This window comes from Scylla paramamosain, chromosome 27 (assembly GCF_035594125.1).
Source record: "Scylla paramamosain isolate STU-SP2022 chromosome 27, ASM3559412v1, whole genome shotgun sequence".
NCBI lineage: Eukaryota > Metazoa > Arthropoda > Malacostraca > Decapoda > Portunidae > Scylla > Scylla paramamosain.
In genome coordinates, this window is record NC_087177.1 from 14,213,250 (window position 1) to 14,231,222 (window position 17,973).

At 46.4% G+C, this 17,973-nt stretch overlaps 1 protein-coding gene across 7 annotated transcripts in view; it reads left to right on the forward strand.

Moving 5' to 3' along the window:
- The window catches only part of LOC135114255 (uncharacterized), a 72,055-nt gene that overhangs the window by 42,591 nt on the left and 11,491 nt on the right, over positions 1–17,973 (forward strand). For 4 of the 7 annotated variants that reach the window (XM_064030092.1, XM_064030096.1, XM_064030091.1 and 1 more), the window contains 2 exons: positions 10,880–10,968; positions 11,201–11,423. In XM_064030092.1, coding sequence (XP_063886162.1) covers positions 10,903–10,968; positions 11,201–11,423 — 289 coding nt within the window. In that variant the 5' untranslated portion in view covers positions 10,880–10,902. The remainder of the gene's footprint in view (positions 1–10,879; positions 10,969–11,200; positions 11,424–17,973) is intronic. The other 3 variants (XM_064030095.1, XM_064030094.1, XM_064030093.1) reach the window with 1 other exon arrangement.

Consider the following 17,973-nt stretch of genomic DNA (forward strand, 5'->3'; position numbering starts at 1 on the left):
GATGTGAGTGTGGACTTCCGATGGGTGTTTAGCAAGGCACACCAGACCTTAAGACACTTAGCATACTTGTGTCACGTAAATGGTCACATAAAAAAGCAGGTCCTGATGTAGCTAACATTCTCGTACCATTACACGGAACAGTGATAATGAAAATCCTCCTAAGCCACGTGTACTCCAGTTTGGGAATCCCTCATCTGTTACATATGAGACATTCAAGATCCCCTGCCTGCTTCTGTATCTACCTATGACTGGAATTCTTTCAAAAGGGAGGTTTCAAGACACTTTTCCTTATAACTTTGGATAATCTTTTTAAATACTCTTTGGGGACCGGCACTTTCGGTGTGCCTTTTTTTTCAGGTTTTTTTGTTGCCCTAAACCACCTTTACCTTTACGAAAAATAGATAGATTCATTATACGTTCAGTAAAGACACATGCAGTTTGGTCAAGTATATGTCAACACCTGAGTCGACTTGCATTTTGGTCACATTTCTGCTTCGCGTTGCTCTGCGAGGCGTGACGAGGCTTCTGAACACGATGCTAATCTCCTAAAATTCTTCCAGTGAATGATTAGGGATCTGTGGGACCTACCTGCGTGTTAAGTTGGTCTTACAGGATTAGTGTGTCAAGATAATCTTTTCTTATCAAATGGATGTCTTTTTTTCATTTCAACGCCACCTGTACTACTTTGCATTATCGTACCGGAGTTCACTAAATATTTCCTGTAAGTGATACAATAGACTGAGGATCTGCATTGCTTGTTTTGTTACTCCAGAGATATTAGCATCAAGTTTTTCCTATCATTTCTATGTTATATTATTTTGCATCAGTGTAGCTCTTCAAATTCCTCCAGTAGGTGATTGGCTGAGGATCTGAATATTTCATGCGTCAGTCAAGAGAGATTAGTGTCAAGTTTTTCCTATCAACTCAGTATTATATTATTTTTTTATCAATGTCCTTCACTAAATTCCTCCAGCAAGTGATAGGCTGAAAATTTGCATGGGTGTTATTTTAGTGTTAGGTGATCAGCGTCAGAACAATCTATTTCTTATCAGTTCCTCGTGTACTACTCTGCATCGGCATGGATTCTGTGTAACTGAGAGGAACTGGTTTGCGTCTCTTATTTACTTCCCGCACGTCATAGTTTGTTATGCGAGTCTCAAAGGGCTGGGATGTAAAGGTAATATTTTTTAATTAACTCTACATGCATTACTTTGCACTTATTTGGTTTCTGTAACAGTGAGAGGCGCCTTTTGCTCTCTCTCTCTCTCTCTCTCTCTCTCTCTCTCTCTCTCTCTCTCTCTCTCTCTCTCTCTCTCTCTCTCTCTCTCTCTCTCTCTCTCTCTCTCTCTCTCTTTTCTGCACGTCATAGTTGTGTGTACCGAGGGTTGAGTTAAGTCTGGAGCATGAGGTGGCACGCGAGGCTATCAGTGTGTGTGTGTGTGTGTGTGTGTGTGTGTGTGTGTGTGTGTGTGTGTGTGTGTGTGTGGACGCGCGCCATTGCCGCTTCTGAATGTCATGGGCATGTCCTCTTTCTCACTAGAGCTGGAAGTATTTGCCAACACACACACACACACACACACACACACACACACACACACACACACAAAATACGACAAAATACACCCATTGATATTAAAACTTCCTGCAAGATGACATCCCTAACTTAATCCCCGCTTAGTTTAGACGCACCCAAGTGTTTAGACATGTCAGCTATCTGTGTGTGTCTGTGTAGAGGAGGTTTATCTTTATCATCCCCCCTCCCTCCCACCGCCTTGCCTGCCTGTGGTGTGGCCGTGAGGCGCGTATTGGTGTCATTAGGGTGAACAGGAAAGGCGGGCCACTTAAGGGAGTAAATTAGGTGAGAGGGAGAGAGGGAGAGAAGCGATGAAGTGCGAAGGGAACAGGGGAGAAGCAAGGGAGAGGGAGAGACGAATGAGGGTAAAAGTCAAGGTGAGGAGAAAGGGAAGGAAGGGGAAAGTGATAGACAGTAAAAGCGTAAGAGTAAAGAGATGATAAAGAGAGAGAAAAGAGGAATGTAGAAAGATGATGGATGCAAATAAGGGGTCATACAGATAATAGAGAGAGATAAAAAAAAAATAGAACAAAGGAAGAGAAAGTGATGATAGATGCAAATAAGAGGTAATAGAGAATAAAGTGAGAGGAGAAAGAGAAAAAAAAAGGAAGAGAAGGAGACAGTGGATACAAGCAAGAGATATGTAGAAGGTACAAAGCGAGACATGACGAAAGTGATTAATGGTGAAGGTGAACGAGTTGCGAAAATGAACCTAAAAATGAAGGAGGAAAACAAAGAAGAGGAGAAGGATAAGAAAGAGAAGGAGAAGGAGAAGGAGAAGGAGGAGGAGGAAAAGGACGTGCATGAGGAGGAGGAGGAGGAGGAGGAGGGGGAGGATCTACAGGTCATAGGAGAGAGGAATGCAGGGAGACGCGGAGATATGAAGGAGGGATGGAGGTAAAAATTATAGGTAGGAAGGGTAGTAGTAATGGACAACTAGGAAGAGGAGGAGGGAGAGAGAGAAGGAGGTGGTAGTACTGAAGGAGGCAGGGAGGGAGGGAGGGAGGGACATAGTGAAGGAATGACAAGTGGAGGAAGATGATAGGAAGGAAGGCTTGGAAGGAACTGAAAACAAGAGTGGTGGAGGAAAGGGAAAGCTGAAGGAATGAGGAGAGAAAGATTTTAGAAGCGAAGGAAGAACTGAAAGCAGGAATAGTGTAGGGAGTGAAGGAAGGTGGAGAAGGAGCGAGAAGTGAAAGGAGTAGGGAGTGGCAGAGATACAAGTTTTGGGAATGAAGGAGGGACTGAATACGGTAGGAGATGAGGAGTAAAGATGAGAAAAGTGAAGAAAGGAAGGAAGAGGAGTACAGAAGGAGCGGGGAGTGAAGGGAGTAGGGAGTGGCAGGGATAACAAGGTGCAGGATGCCACAGTCCACTCCACCCCGGGGCCGCGCAAGGTTGTCGACCCAGGAGAGGGTGGAGGGACGCCTGCTGCTGCTGGATGCTGGGACGCGCTGGGGACCCCGGGACATCCAGACCAGCCAGGGAGGGAGGGTGCACCGTCTCTCTCTCTCTCTCTCTCTCTCTCTCTCTCTCTCTCTCTCTCTCTCTCTCTCTCTCTCTCTCTCTCTCTGTAAAAATAAACTCGCGTAGGCGTTAACGAGAAGGAAGGAAAGGAAGAGATGGAGGGATGGAGGAAAGAGAGGTTATGCTATTGTGTCTTCCCTCCCTCTCTCCCTCTCCATTTCCACTTCCTTTATCTTGATCCTTCCAATTTACTGACCTCCCTATCTTTATCCTTCCCTTCAATGCCTCTCTCTCCCTCCTTCGCACGCTTTTTCACGGCCCAGCTCAGCGCTTACCTCCGCCAATCCAACACGGGAAACAAAACACGGCTCTGCAAAACAATCGCGGTGAATTCGAGGGAAAACAGAAAGGGGGTTTTGTGTACGCGGAGTGTTGCTGGAACGTGCTTTTTTTTTTTTTTTTTCTTTTTACGCTTGCGGTGGGTCAGTCAAGAGAATAAAAAGAAGGGGTTGATTGAGGAAAGGTCGGAATGTTGAAGCTCTCTTGAAAGTAAAAGGGATTTCGAAAGCAGAGATTAGTTTAGTTCCGGAGACGTGCCGTTACATTGAGGTTTTCTATTGTATGCTGTAGTTAATGGATATCTCTATTTATTTATTTGTCTATATATCTGTCTATTTATCTATTTATCTATCTAACTATCTATCTGTCTGTCTGTATTTATCTATCTAGTCTTTCATCCCGTCTGAATTAAGCTCGTGCTATCGTGTTCTTATATGGAGGCTGGTCTTCAGAACATTATAAGGTAGTTGACTTTATTTCGTCATTGTAATTTGACCTTGATAAAAATAATTAATGTTTCAAATGTTTTATTTTTCCTACTCCTGCTTTATCCAACTTGTCTCAAAATCGTGGACAATCTCGTACCATCCTTGCGTGTAACTTGTTCCAGGCGTCAGTTTAATTTGTTGACATTTTCGCATCCAGTTCTTTTCATTTTGTACTTTTGATTCCTTGTTCCTCCATCATCCTCGTCTATATTTTCTAATCATCTTACTGCTTTAGATAACACTATTAAAATTTCGCCTTTCTCTTCTCTCCTCCAGTGCTGTCAGTTTAGTGTGTGTGTGTGTGTGTGTGTGTGTGTGTGTGTGTGTGTGTGTGTGTGTGTGTAGGTCTTGGGTAGACAGGAAGGGTGGGGCGCTGCGTGTGAACATAAGGACAGTTTCTAAATGTACGAAAAAGAAAGAAAGAAAGAAAAGAAAAAAACTGGTCGACAGCCTTCAGGTATAGATAAACACACGGACACGGAGACACACCTGCTGCGCCCACCATGCCGCTACCCCTGCCCCCCAACCCTCCACATCCAAGCTCCTTAACTCCACCCTCCTTCCAGCCTTGTTGTTCCTTCGAGTGTGGTGGTAATGGTGGTGGTGCAGAGGGAGGGTAAAGAGGACAGTAGCCTCCATGATTTCTTTTTTCTTTGTGCTTCTTGGGGGTTTGTGGGTGAGGGGGAGAAATGACTTCACCGTGGTTTTGTTTTTATTTTCTTGATGTGGGTGTCTTGCCTGGCTAGCTGGGGGAGGAGGGAGAGGGGAAGCGCAGGGGAGGGGTGGGTAGCTTCTCTGTTCAGCTTTTTTTTTTATGTTGGTGTTTATCTTATGAGTTTTGCGTGTGTTTAGTGAGGTGGGAGAGGGGAGGCGAGGCGAGGCGAGGGGTATGTACGCGTTGAGTGTTGTGTTGTTGTTTTTGTTTTTGTTATTGTTGTTGTTGTCGTTTTTGCTGCTACTGCTGCTGCTGTTCTTTTACTGCAGTTGTTTATGTGCTTGTGTTGTTGTTATTGTTGTTGTTTTTGGGTGTGGTGATGGTGGTAGTGGTGGTGGTGGTGGTTGTGGCCTTCATAATGGTGGTAGTGGTGGTGGTGATGGTGGCTGAGGCCTTCATGGTAGTGGTGGCGGTGGTGGTGGTGGTGATGGTGGTCCCAGAAGTATAATGAGACAAGTCGCTCGTGTGTGTGTCAAGTGGAAAAATTGTGGGGCACTAACTTTTTTCTTTTTCTTCCTTCCACTGAGTGAAGCTTAATGGCGAGTCTCCCGTGTGTGTCTCCTGTGTGTGCCTTGATTCAGGCTTCACGAAATAATGAACACTGGATGAATACAAACTACCACTTTAGACTATTATAACATCAACTATCTTGTTACACTGAACAAAAAATAAAAAATAGAATCTGTTGAACTGTGAAAAAAATGGCGTTCAATAGTACAACAAAAAAAAAATAAATAGATAAATAAATAAAAGTATATATTATGTGCTTCTGCCTAAATTCCGTTAATATTTTCCCATCCTTATAATACGTACATTCACCACATCAAACCTTAACCTCCTCCCGCTCAACAATATTATGAAGAATAGATGAAACTTTAATATGTCGGACAAAAACTGGGATTCCCTGAGGAAGAACTGTAGGCGAAATGTATACAGTCTGTACATTTGCCTCGGCTTGAGTTTCCTTAGCATCATTCCCCTTCCCTGTGACACATACATTTACTGCATCAAGCCCGAACCTACTTCAATTCAATAATTTAATAAGAATAATAAAAATAAATAACTGTAATATATCAGACTAAAATTAGATTCTCTTAGGAAGAACTGGAGACGAAATGTAGACATCTGTTTCATATATTCCTTCTTACTATCATTCCCCTTCCCAATATTCACCGTATCAATTACTAACCTCCTGCCAGCGTCACTCCCCAGACGTTGTATTCACCGTCGCTTACTCCTACTTGCATTGTGTCCGCCCTTGACTGCGGCGAGGCCCTGGTGGTGCTGTGTGGCCGGTGGTTGGTGGCGCCTGGTGTAGCTTGCCCGCTGGCCACCTCAGTGTCACCGTCCCTACATTTCTCAAAGTAGCCTTCCCTAATGACGCCCACAGTTCAGAAACATAGGTAGAAACGGATATTTGATACCGTGTCTGAGTAAGAATGTCTTCTTTTTACGTACAGACGCCATTATTACTTTGAAGGCCGTGGGATATGTCGGAGTAAAGAGTGAAGGAGCCTTGAACGCAAACCTTGAGGAGCTAAAAATGAGTTATAATGTGTTCAAAATTGCTCTACGGCTTACCAAAGTGTTACATCCTTATTGTTGCGGACAACAACACATCCCTCGTCCTTACAGCCAGTATCGTGTTCCCCACCAACCCCCACCCACCACCACCACCACAGCAAGCAGGTAGCACCCTTGAACCTGTGCCAAAGGAGTGTATTTACCAAGTCCTGTCGCGTTGGCCAGAGGAAAGACTAACGTTAATCCATCGGGAATAGCGAGTGTTTTCCCCGCGAAAGCCCAACAGTAAACCTTGTAACTTGAAGCATCTGACACACTGGGCCATGTGCTCGGTAGGTTCTTTCCTTATCTAGCGGAGATCATTGCCTGTTGTGAACCTTACGGCCTCTGTGCACCTAACATGTCCCCAGCTCACCCACCCATACACACACACACACACACACACACACACACACACACACACACACACACACACACACACACACACACACACACACACACACCAGCGAAAGCATTAAGTTAAGATAAAAAGTATCGTGATTTTGTGAGTGGGAAGGATGCGAGTAAGGTGAAGGCGTAGAGCAGTAATAAGCAACACAGTGGCACAAAACATCACGGCGTTGCGTCACACTGCATGGTGGTGGTGGTGGTGGTGGTGAGTGGCGGGCGTGAGGAGCTGCCTGGGACACGCTTATGCTTCGCTGAGGACGCGGGACTTTCACAAACTGTACTGCTGAAGGTCCGATACGGGGTGCGTCTGCTATGCACGAGAGTGACGCTCAGAGAGAGAGAGAGAGAGAGAGAGAGAGAGAGAGAGAGAGAGAGAGAGAGAGAGAGAGAGAGTTGCCTAAATAGTGTGCACAGGGTTCGATCGTATCCTTGTTTGCATGTTTTCTCAGAGTCCTTACAAACAACACAAGGTCTTCTCAGTGTCGTGGCGCACCGGTAAAAACAAGGTCTATAGATACTTGGATTCTCTCACACACACACACACACACACACATACACACACACACTAGCATTGTATCTCATCAAATCACGCCTCCGTCTCATTAGTGTCTCCTGTGAACGAGACTGATTTCCGCCTATTAGTGCATTGTTTGGTTGACTGCATCCATCTCCCGATCCTTCGTGAATAGTTAGAGGCTTTAATATCCATCTTGAAGGGCACAGACTGGACGTGGAAGCTGGGCAGTGACTAGAAAAGGTATTACTTATCTTTCGTGCGTTTGGTGAATAATTAGACTTTTATTTGCATCTTGAAGGGCGCAGACGACGTGAAAGCTGGAAGTTGACTAGATAATATATTACGTATTTGTTCATCATTTACTAATTTTGTGATAAGTTTTACTCTTATACTAATACTCCTATATACTGATAGTTATCGAGTTTATAGTTATGCTTAGAGTCGGCAGGATAATGCAGACTGGTCGGGGAAGTGTTATGTATATTTGGCAGGATAATTACGAAACAATGTCTTATTTACGTGCAATTTGCCATTTGTTTTCTCGTTAGACTAAGAACTTATACTCTGACACTTATAGAGTTGGTCAATATTATATTTCATTCTTCGCCATCCCAGAACGAAAGCTATCATCCTTACCGCGAGACACAGCTTCTCCATTTACCTTCTCTTCCAATGCTTCGCTCGTATATCAAATTCGTTGCCCTTACTCTAATACTAAACTTCTTTCTTGCCCTCACCTCTGTACCTCACCCAAAAGACGGACATGGTAGGACGAAAATTACCCTCCCAATGCCTCACTCATGCCCTAGACACTTTCCCCTTACTGTAAGACAACGCCTCTTTACTCTCTTCTTCGTGCTTCACCCAGATGATAGGCATTGGGGCGCAGCCAGCGTAGCGCGTCTAGATAAGGGTCAGGGCAGCAGGCGAGGCGCGGAGTCACGGCGAGGTGATGATGGAGTCCTTGTCGGCATGTGGGCGGGCCGGGGCGGGGCGGGACGAGGCGTAGGGAAAGTGAGAGAGAGACGAGGGCTAGGGAGAGAGCGCGTTAAGTGTGTGTGTAGGCGTGGCGTGGATGTTTCGGCGTGTGGGCGCTGGTGGGCGTAAAGAAAGTGTGAGCATGGCATGTGGGCGTGAGGACCTGCGCCCGCCCCGCTGAGGGTTCATGCCAGGAGAAACTAACGGCGGGGAGATGGTGGTGGTGGTGGTAGTGGTGGTGGTGGGGGTACTGGTAGTGATGGTGGTAGTGGTGATGGTATTTGTATATGTGGCGGTGGTGAGAGAGAGAGAGAGAGAGAGAGAGAGAGAGAGAGAGAGAGGGGGGGGAGCAAATAAAGACATAATTATATATGCATACTTATTTACATACATACATGCATACACACATACATACATACATACATACATACATACATACATACAAGTACAGACAAAGAAAGAAACACGGGCGCACTGAAGCACTCACCCATTCCTCCATATATACGTACTTACGAACATAACGGACAAACAAGCAGACAGACAAACAGACAAACAAATGGAATCCCACACTTTCACAATCGTCACACTTTTTCCTCGCTGTAACAATCGTGGCGTAACCAAAGAGCAGCGCATAGCCTGACGCTGTGTGCTGCGGTGCGTGACAGGCCCTCCCTCCCTCCCCCTCAGCAGTGACAGAGGCTGGCGTGTCACGTGGCCTCGGGAGGGGGTGGTGACGTCAAGAAGGAAACGTTGTGACTCACCGCTGATGACTTCATGCACCCCCCCACCTTTTTTTATTTACTTACTATTTTTTTTTTATTTCCCTGTTTCCTCCTCCATTCAGCAACGTGTGTGACTCATGACGGTGCGCTAGGACTGCCTCAGGAACAGTGTCGCTTTGAACATCGTAGCACTAACTCATGAATTCCTGAAGGTGATCGTTCCTTGCTGACTGTACGTGGGAGAAAAACGTTTACTTGATAATCTGCATCTTATCGCATTGGTTCCCACATATGACATCATCCTCGCCCTTGTCTGACAGCTGGTGAGAGAGAGTTATTATCTATGTAGCCCTTGATAGTCTGAACCTTAATCTGCAGTAGTCTTCACCTATTACACCCTCATCTTCCCATGTCTCACAGCTCTGGTTAACCCTTTGACTGCTGTTTAGTACATCCTTCCTTAATTATTAATCACTCTGAGACATCTTTACTCGTTCTACAGCCACCGCTAATTTCCAAACTGCGTAGAAATTACAAAATCTATTCTTTTTAATCCCATTCCTTCTTGTAAAGGAGTACAAAGATTTCATGCTTTACTTCTGGTGTTGTTAATTGTCTCGTATCGCAGTGAAAGGGAGTTATGATTTGTATAACCATTGATAATTTAAACCTCAACTGGCGTTAGTCCTTACACATCACACCCGCGTCATCGTCTCTCTTGTCCCAACACTCTGGTTAAGAAGTACCATGATATCTGTAACCCTTGACAGTCTGAACCTCATCGCCTTGCTCTTTCCCTTTGTCTTAAAACTCATAGGTAAAGAGAGATATGATGTGTATAAGAAGTTCGTTTGCTTGGTCCTCAAACATCACACCCGCGTCATTTTCCCTTTGTCTCAGAAATAAGGCTAAGAAGAGCTATGATTTGTGTAGCCCTGTAACACCTCCTCCCCTGCGCCCCGTCCCCGCCCGCCCCGGAGTGACTCATAGCAATTACTGCGGTTAGTTCTTCGGGTCCACGTGTCCGCTAAATTGTCACACTGAAACCGAGTCTCCGCGTAGACGACACGGGAAATGTCTTGTTTGTCTGCCACTCACGTCACCTTGGGCAGAAACATTTTGTACTATTTTGCCGCGTTGACAAGTTTAGAGAGGTATGGGAAGGGATGCATGGATGGGAAATAGAGCGACCCCTTCCTTTCTTTCTTCCCTTCCTTTCCCAGATCATTTCCTCCTTTCCCCTATTTCCTCCCACTGCCGCCTGCCTCCCGTCACGACTTGAAAGGCCTGCAGTGTAGTGGAGTGGGTGACGCGCCGATCTCACTGGTGTAGCTTAAATATAGTGAATGATAGACACACACACACACACACACACACACACGCTGTCACTAGCTTTATGTAATATCCTTTTCTAATAAATTCATTGATAAAAATAGGAGAGAGAGAGAGAGAGAGAGAGAGAGAGAGAGAGAGAGAGAGAGAGAGAGAGAGAGAGAGAGAGAGAGCGTATACTGTATGTTTGAGCTGGGTTATATGTCTGGTCTGCGGTGTCTGGAAGATCTGGAAGATCGCTGAATCGCTCGCTGTAAAGAAAGCAAAGTGCTGTAGTAAAATGATAAGCTTGAAGATCATACGACGTCCTGATTGTTCGTTGTTCATGTTGACCCGTCGCGTTGTGGTGGTGGTGGTGGTGGCGCGGTGACTCAGATGGTGTGCAGGTGGACACTTATTTATAATCCTGTGATGTCGGCAGGTTGTGGCGGTGTTAGTGTTAGTGTGTTCTTTTCACCAAACTTTTTTCTTCATCATGGATCACCTTTCGCCAACCTGATGATGCCTTTGTGCTGCTCAGGCGTCTGTGTCACAGCTGCTGCTCCTGCCCTGCCCGTCTTTGTGAAGCCGCCGTCACAGGAGCCACCTGGTTTCTTTTTCAGCACTACATTACCATAGCCCTTGCTCCCTCTTCCCCATCCTCCCCTGTTGTAGCCTTTGGTCCCTTCTCAATTTATTCAGACCCGTTCCTGCGTCAGGCCTCTGTGACTCACTGACTCATTGACTCACTGACTCCCGTTGCTAACATTCACTAACTCAGGCTTCATCTTCCAGGCTTGTCCTCCTCCCCGGGCATCATGTCGTCCACGCTGCCGCGCACCCGCAGCGTGAGCGCCGCCTCCACCTCCTCTTCGGGTAGCAAGGTGAGTCAGGCTGTTGCGGCGACCGAGAGGGAGTTATACTGTCCGTGTTTAGTCCTCAGGGAGGCTCTGTAACAATGTCCAGCTGACGCTTCTTGGTGGCCGCTCAGGGCGTTACAGATTCAAGGTCACGCCACATTTCCTGGCCACATAACTCAAATAGTTCCTCCACGCAGAAGTTTCTTTTCTTCTTGTTTTCCTTCCTCACCCGTCCCCGTTTTCCCTCCCGGCGCAGCAGGACCGGATTCGTCCCGTGTCCGTGTGTGACACCTCGTGGTCCAGGATGACCGGCCAGGAGCTCCGGCAGCAGCACCTGGTGAGGACGCCGTCACAGGCCAACAACCTGTGCACCACCGTTCCGCAGAACCTCGTTGTGCAGAACCTGGGCGGCCGCCACACGCCCACCAGGAGCAGCCTCAGACACTCCCGCATGATCGTGCTCTCCAAGAACGGCAAAGGTGAGCACGAGCCCGCGCCGATCCATCTGGGACAAGGCTGGTGGGAGGGGAACTTTTTCTCATGATCTTTTTGTTGTGCATTATTATCTTGTGCTTTATTATCTGCTGTATTCTTATTGTTTTTTTTTTTTTTTTTTTTATCGTGATATACCCTGTTGTCCTTGTAATGTTTTGTCTGCATAATGTCGCAATTCACACCGCTCTACTCCATGCCACTCGACAAAGGCTTGAGTCTCGTGGTGGTGGTGCAGGACTGCTGGAGTAGGATTGGAGCTCTCGCACGTTCTGAAGTCATGTGTGTGTTTGAAAAGAGGGCGACGTGATGTCACTGGTACGACGTGAGTTCTCATTCTTCCTGCACGAGTAATAATGCCAGGAAGTGAGTCGTCAGATTTGAGGAGATACTGGCGCTGGGACCCTTCACGCTCGGGCCAGGCACTAGAGTGTTCTGTGGCCAATGAAGGAGATTGCATCGCGAATAGGGCATTACGTGAGGCAGCAGCGCGGTGCCACCATCTCTCAAACTCCCGCCGCCGACAGGCTCCCCGCTGGCCGCAGACCGCCGATACGTCAGACGAACCGAGATTATTGTGGCAGGAAGAGACCGCAGGGTTTTACATAGTACTCTGCTCCCTCTCTCTCTCTCTCTCTCTCTGTCTCTCTCTCTCTCTCTCTCTCTCTCTCTCTCTCTCTCTCTCTCTCTCTCTCTCTCTCTCTCTCGGAACAACCAGTCTTATTCACAAACCTGTAACAATTTGTGAATAAAAACATTCTGTCAGTCAGTCTCTCTCTCTCTCTCTCTCTCTCTCTCTCTCTCTCTCTCTCTCTCTCTCTCTCTCTCTCTCTCTCTCTCTCTCTCTCTCTCCTCCTCCTCCCCCTCCTCCTCCTCCTCCTCCTCCTCCTTACACACACACATAACCCCGGTGGTCATGTGGGGGCCAGCAGCTGATAGGGACTGATGAGGGGAAGGTCTTGGGCAGGCCAGAGGAAGGCCGCCCCAAGCCAGCCGATCCCAGCCGCTGCATCACTCATCACGTCTCGTTTCCAGATAGCAATCGACGCCGCGGCCCGGCATCACCTCGCCTGTGCCGCACGCCGACACTCGACACTCCCGGTAGACAACAGCCTCTTCCTCTTCCTTCTCCTCCTCCTCCTCCTCTTCCTCCTCCTCAATGAATATCAATCTTTTTTCTTTCTCTCTCTCTCTCCCTTTTAATATGCTAGGTGTGTGTGTGTGTGTGTGTGTGTGTGTGTGTGTGATTATGCGTCGTTCCCCTGCATCCCTGAGGCTGTTCTCATATTTTTTTACGAGCATGAATGGGTCTTAAAGATAAATATTGAGTGCTGTGGCTGCAGGATTCGAACCAACCCGCTTCCCCAGCCACCATCAACGCTAAGCTATTAATTCACCGATGCTCAGAATTACTGCCTTAAGCACCGATTTCCGGCGTTGTAGCTTCAAATTGATTGTTCTAGTCCTGGTGTGGTGGTGCTGGTGGTGGTGGTGCTCTTGTTCCCAGGCAGGGCCAAGGTGGCCGGACTAGATGCCGTGTGCTCATGGCTGTCCAGGTGATGTCAATTTACGGCGTGTCGCTGCTGTAGAGGTGGTGGTGGTGGCATCAGAGGTTGTTGTGGGGACTTTGCGAGGAATGGTGGTGATCCCTGTGACGGTAATGGTGGTGGTGGAGGTGGATGCCCCACGGCGCCAGATGTCTGGGCTTCACCAACCTGCCACAGAGCCACGTCCCCTCAGCGGTCTCTCCCTCTGATCCTCGTCCCGCTAGCCAATTAACACGCCACCGCCGACCCCTCCATCCTTCCACCCCTCCTCTTTTGCCCTCCAACCCTCCACCGCCTCGCTCCTACGCTCCTTCCACTCCTCCGCCCCTCTGCCCCTTCGCCCTCCACCGCTGGCTCATTGCTGGTCTATCTCCTTCCAATCTTGCTCCCTGGAGGTAGATTATCCCCAAGAGCCGACACCCAGCACAGTGCCGAGAAACGCAACACTGCCCTGCCCTGCTTCGCCTCCCCCGCACCCTGTCCCCAGGAGCGGCGTGTGCTGGGCCATCGCTTCCTGATCCTTTGTGTGGCGAGATGTTGGGAAACTCGTATATCTTGATCTGGCGAGTCTTTTGTCGTCTTGATGGCTGTGTTGGATCAAAGCTGGGAAGCAAGTGCGCATCACTAACGCCGCACCTCTTGACACAGATCTCTTTGTTATGAGTGCATGTCGCTTCTCACGACCCGCCTTTCTGGCTGGGAGTGAATGCGTCAGCGTGACCCCGTGCTGACGAGGCAGGCGAGGCAGGCGCGAGGCAGTAACACTGGTGGTGGTGACGCCCGTCCCTTGGCGAGGGTCATGGCCGAGCGTCGCCACCCGCTGACCGGAACAGTGCCACTCCCACACACCTCCACCCATGCAGGATGTGGCACGTTGAGGGGACCAGGATCTTCGGGACGTTTTGTAGACAGGGCGAGTGTGGAGGTGAAATGTAACCCTAGGAGAGGTGGTGGTGGTGGCAGGGAGGGGAGGCGCCTGTGGTCAGGAGGCTGCGTGTCAGCCACAAGAACAAGATTAATTATTTTCCTGAATGCTTTCCTGGCAGTCTGTATATCACAGACATTAAACTGGTCATGCGGCGCACCTCGCCACCGTGAATGCGGCGAGGTGACGGATGAGCCACTAACCTGATTATTGCTGTTTGGTGGAAGTTGTTGTGTCGGGAATAATGGGCGGCAGGTGGCGGTAGGTGGCGCAGGCCTGGCCGGGAGGATGCTTGTAATGGGTCGCTTCCGTCTTTCTCGGCACGGGACTCACGTGCTCACAGCACAGATGTATGGAGCTAAAGACGCGTTCCCGCCGGAGGCTGCGCTACGCCCTCGGGGCGGAGTGAGCGGCGGCCTGGGCAACGATGACTGACGTGACGTGACCTGCCGGGCAGCGGGAGCCCCTCTGGCTGTGCCCTGCAGCAGGAGTCTGACAGGAAGTCTTTCTGTCAAGATTCCCTCCATGCCAGACACTGCATGTTTTCCCTTGAAGCGGAAACTGAAAACACAGACACAGTTATTTAGTAAAGACAGAGTCTGCAACCAAGACTTTACTTTTTCAGTCGATCTCTCACGCCTCGGCCTCACCACGCTGAAATGAGGAGGCGGCGGCGCCTCTTCGCCAGACAGGCCTGTCACTCGCCTCTCCGCCCAGGCCACTGCGTCCACCACTCGCAGGAGATTAAAGTATGGTGATGATCCAGCCCTCAAGGACACCGCCCATCCACAGCCCGTCACCTCCTAGGGACAGAATGGACAGATCAAGTCATACTGGCGGAGGTGCACGCGGTTCTGCCATATCGAACCCTTTTTATCTCTCCTTCCCTCAGCAGAGAACCACTGACTCGCCGTGATACGAACTAAATTACCAGCCGCCCTCCATTACGCCTCGTGCCTCCCGCCCTCCCCGCGGGGCAGAGCCTCACTCCTCCCGCCCAGACCGGCCGCCGCGCCCACTCACATTTCCCACCTCGCTCCTCTCTCTCTCTCTCTCTCTCTCTCTCTCTCTCTCTCTCTCTCTCTCTCTCTCTCTCCATATTTATCTCTGGGCGCGTCAGCGCGTTCTGCCACCTCACACCTGTGTGTGTGTGTGTGTGTGTGTGTGTGTGTGTGTGTGTGTGTGTGTGTGTGTGTGTGTGTGTGTGTGTGTACGTGCGCACGCAAGAGGTGACGAAGCATTTACTCCGATATTATACGTCTACGCATACGTTTCATAACGATATGCGAAGAAAAAATATAGGATTGTATACAACTACATGCGTGTATACCATTGAGAGGGAGATTGCTTACCACTGAAGCTACGGTTGCGTCAAGAGTGAAGTAAACTAGAGTACTTGTAAGTGCTTTGATGAATTCGGTCTTAGTTTGTGCACATATTACCGATGAGAATACAAAGTATATAATCTATTTACTGTCACCTTATTGGCAAGTTAAAGCCATCAACTTACTCGTATACGAATATGAATCTTCCAGAGTCTACAAGTAAAAAAGGATAAAACAATGCCTTCTCTCTTTCACCCCCTTTACTGTTTCACTCTGGAACTCTCTGCCTCCGTCTGCATTCCCGCCCTCCTACGACTTGACCTTGTTTGAGAGACGAGTGTCAAGGCATCCACAAACCTGATTTGGTTCATCTTTAGTGTTCACTTTATTTTATGGAAGAGACTGTCAGCGGGACTTTTTTACCCTTGGGTCTTCCTCCTTTGTGTGTGTGTGTGTGTGTGTGTGTGCATATATATATATATATATATATATATATATATATATATATATATATATATATATATATATATATATATATATATATATATATATATATATATATATATATATATATATATATATATATATATATATATATATATATATATATATATATAGTATATATATATATATATATATATATATATATATATATATATATATATATATATATATATATATATATATATATATATATATATATATATATATATATATATATATATATATATATATATATATATATATATATATATATATATATACTTTTTTACCCTTGGGTCTTCCTCCTTTGTGTGTGTGTGTGTGCGTGTGTGTGTGTGCATATATATATATATATATATATATATATATATATATATATATATATATATATATATATTATGTATGTATATATATATATATATATATATATATATATATATATATATATATATATATATATATATATATATATATATATATATATATATATATATATATATATATATATATATATATATATATATATATATATAAGGGAGTATTGCTGATTTGGGATCGAGAGTTGAAAGCCAAAGAACATTGAAAAAATAAGGGAATATGCAAGAAGCTGTCAGGCGTACACGTGGCAGTCCTTGCATAACACAGACCTGCCTATTTAATTTATCATTCCCATCGATAAATTTCTCTAATCTTTCAAAACTCCCGGATGCCTCGGCACTAACAACCTGAATACTGAGTCTATACCATTCATTTACCACTCTGTTTGGACTCGGTTCCCTCCCATCTCCTTAAGTACAACTTTACTAACCTTGAACCCATTATTTCTTGTCCTATCCTAATTACTGATTCTTAAAACTTTGCTTATGTCATCCTTGTTGTATCCCCTGTACTATTTAAACAATCAGATCCCCTCTTACCATACGCCTCGCTGAGATACACTCCTAAATAAGACAGCAGGAGTATAGAGAGGCAGGAGGCAAACCGGACGTGGTAGCTTATAGACGACTGAACACAGCAATCCCGTGGGTCTGGAAATTGTACGTTGGGGTTAACAAAGTGACACATGTTTAGTTGCGTCACTCGGAGGCGAAGTCTTGTTGTGCCGGAGCTTAATAATGGTGCACGTGCGCCCTTGATAATGGTGTGTGGTCCCGTAACTATGGTGTGCGGCCCTTTAATAGCAGGTTGTGGTCTTTTTATAACGGTACGGCGACTGGATGTGTGGTCATTTTCATTTTGGTCTTTTCTTCCTCTCAGATATAATTAGCGTCTTTTCCTCAAATCTGCAATGAGTGTGATGGTGGTTGTCACTCTGATGGCTTAATTAGTAGTTTGCTGCTTCACATTCTTTACACGCACTAAAGCTTTGTCTGAACAATTGTTTGATTGCCTTTCTAATCTTGTATTTTTGGTAGTTTTTCAAATCCGTATTTGCACACTGGTGGGACTGTTTTTTTTTTTTTTTTAGGGAGACGGGCCAAGGAAAAATTAAAAATAAAAAAAAATGAAAAAACGTGCTCATGTTGCCGCTTCCCCCCCAAAAAAAACAAATAGGTAAAAGCTCTAAAAGAAAGGCTTATTTACTCCCTGAAATGTCTTGATACTCCTCTTTTAAACGGTTCAAGTCGTAGACAGGGGTCTGTATCAATTCTGTCTCCCTTGATGTCCTCCAGTAGAATCTCATAAGGTCACTCCGTTTACATCAATGGGGATTTTTTTTTTTTTTCCTTCTTATTCATGGCAAAGTGAGAGATCGCAGATTATAAAACGAAGCTTAGAAAATTAATGCCGTCTCCAAAAGGGACAGTTTGCTATCACACCACCGAAAAAGATATGCCAAAAAAAAACACAGTAAAACACAAGTGCCGCTCCAACAGAGACTGTGTAGAATCAGAGCACCTAAAAGATACGACAAACTAACTGTAGAAAATAAATTCCGCTGCAAAACGGACAGTATAGTATAAGAACACAAGATATGACAAAACAAACCATAGAAAACGAGCAACGCCCTAAAAGAGACAGTATATCAGAACGTCAAAAAGAGCAAGGCCGTTTGAGTTCCAGGGCGCCCCGATCCCCGTCTCGTGACGAAATCCGCGGAGGCAGTAACGGGCACTCGGTCACCACTAATTCAGGGAAGGACGACGAGCTGGAGACCTCTTAATGAAGCTAAATGAAGACTAATACTGCGGGTAAATGGAATAAAGCATATTTTAATTGACACTGAAACTAAGGGATAAGGGCGTTGTGGGTTGCG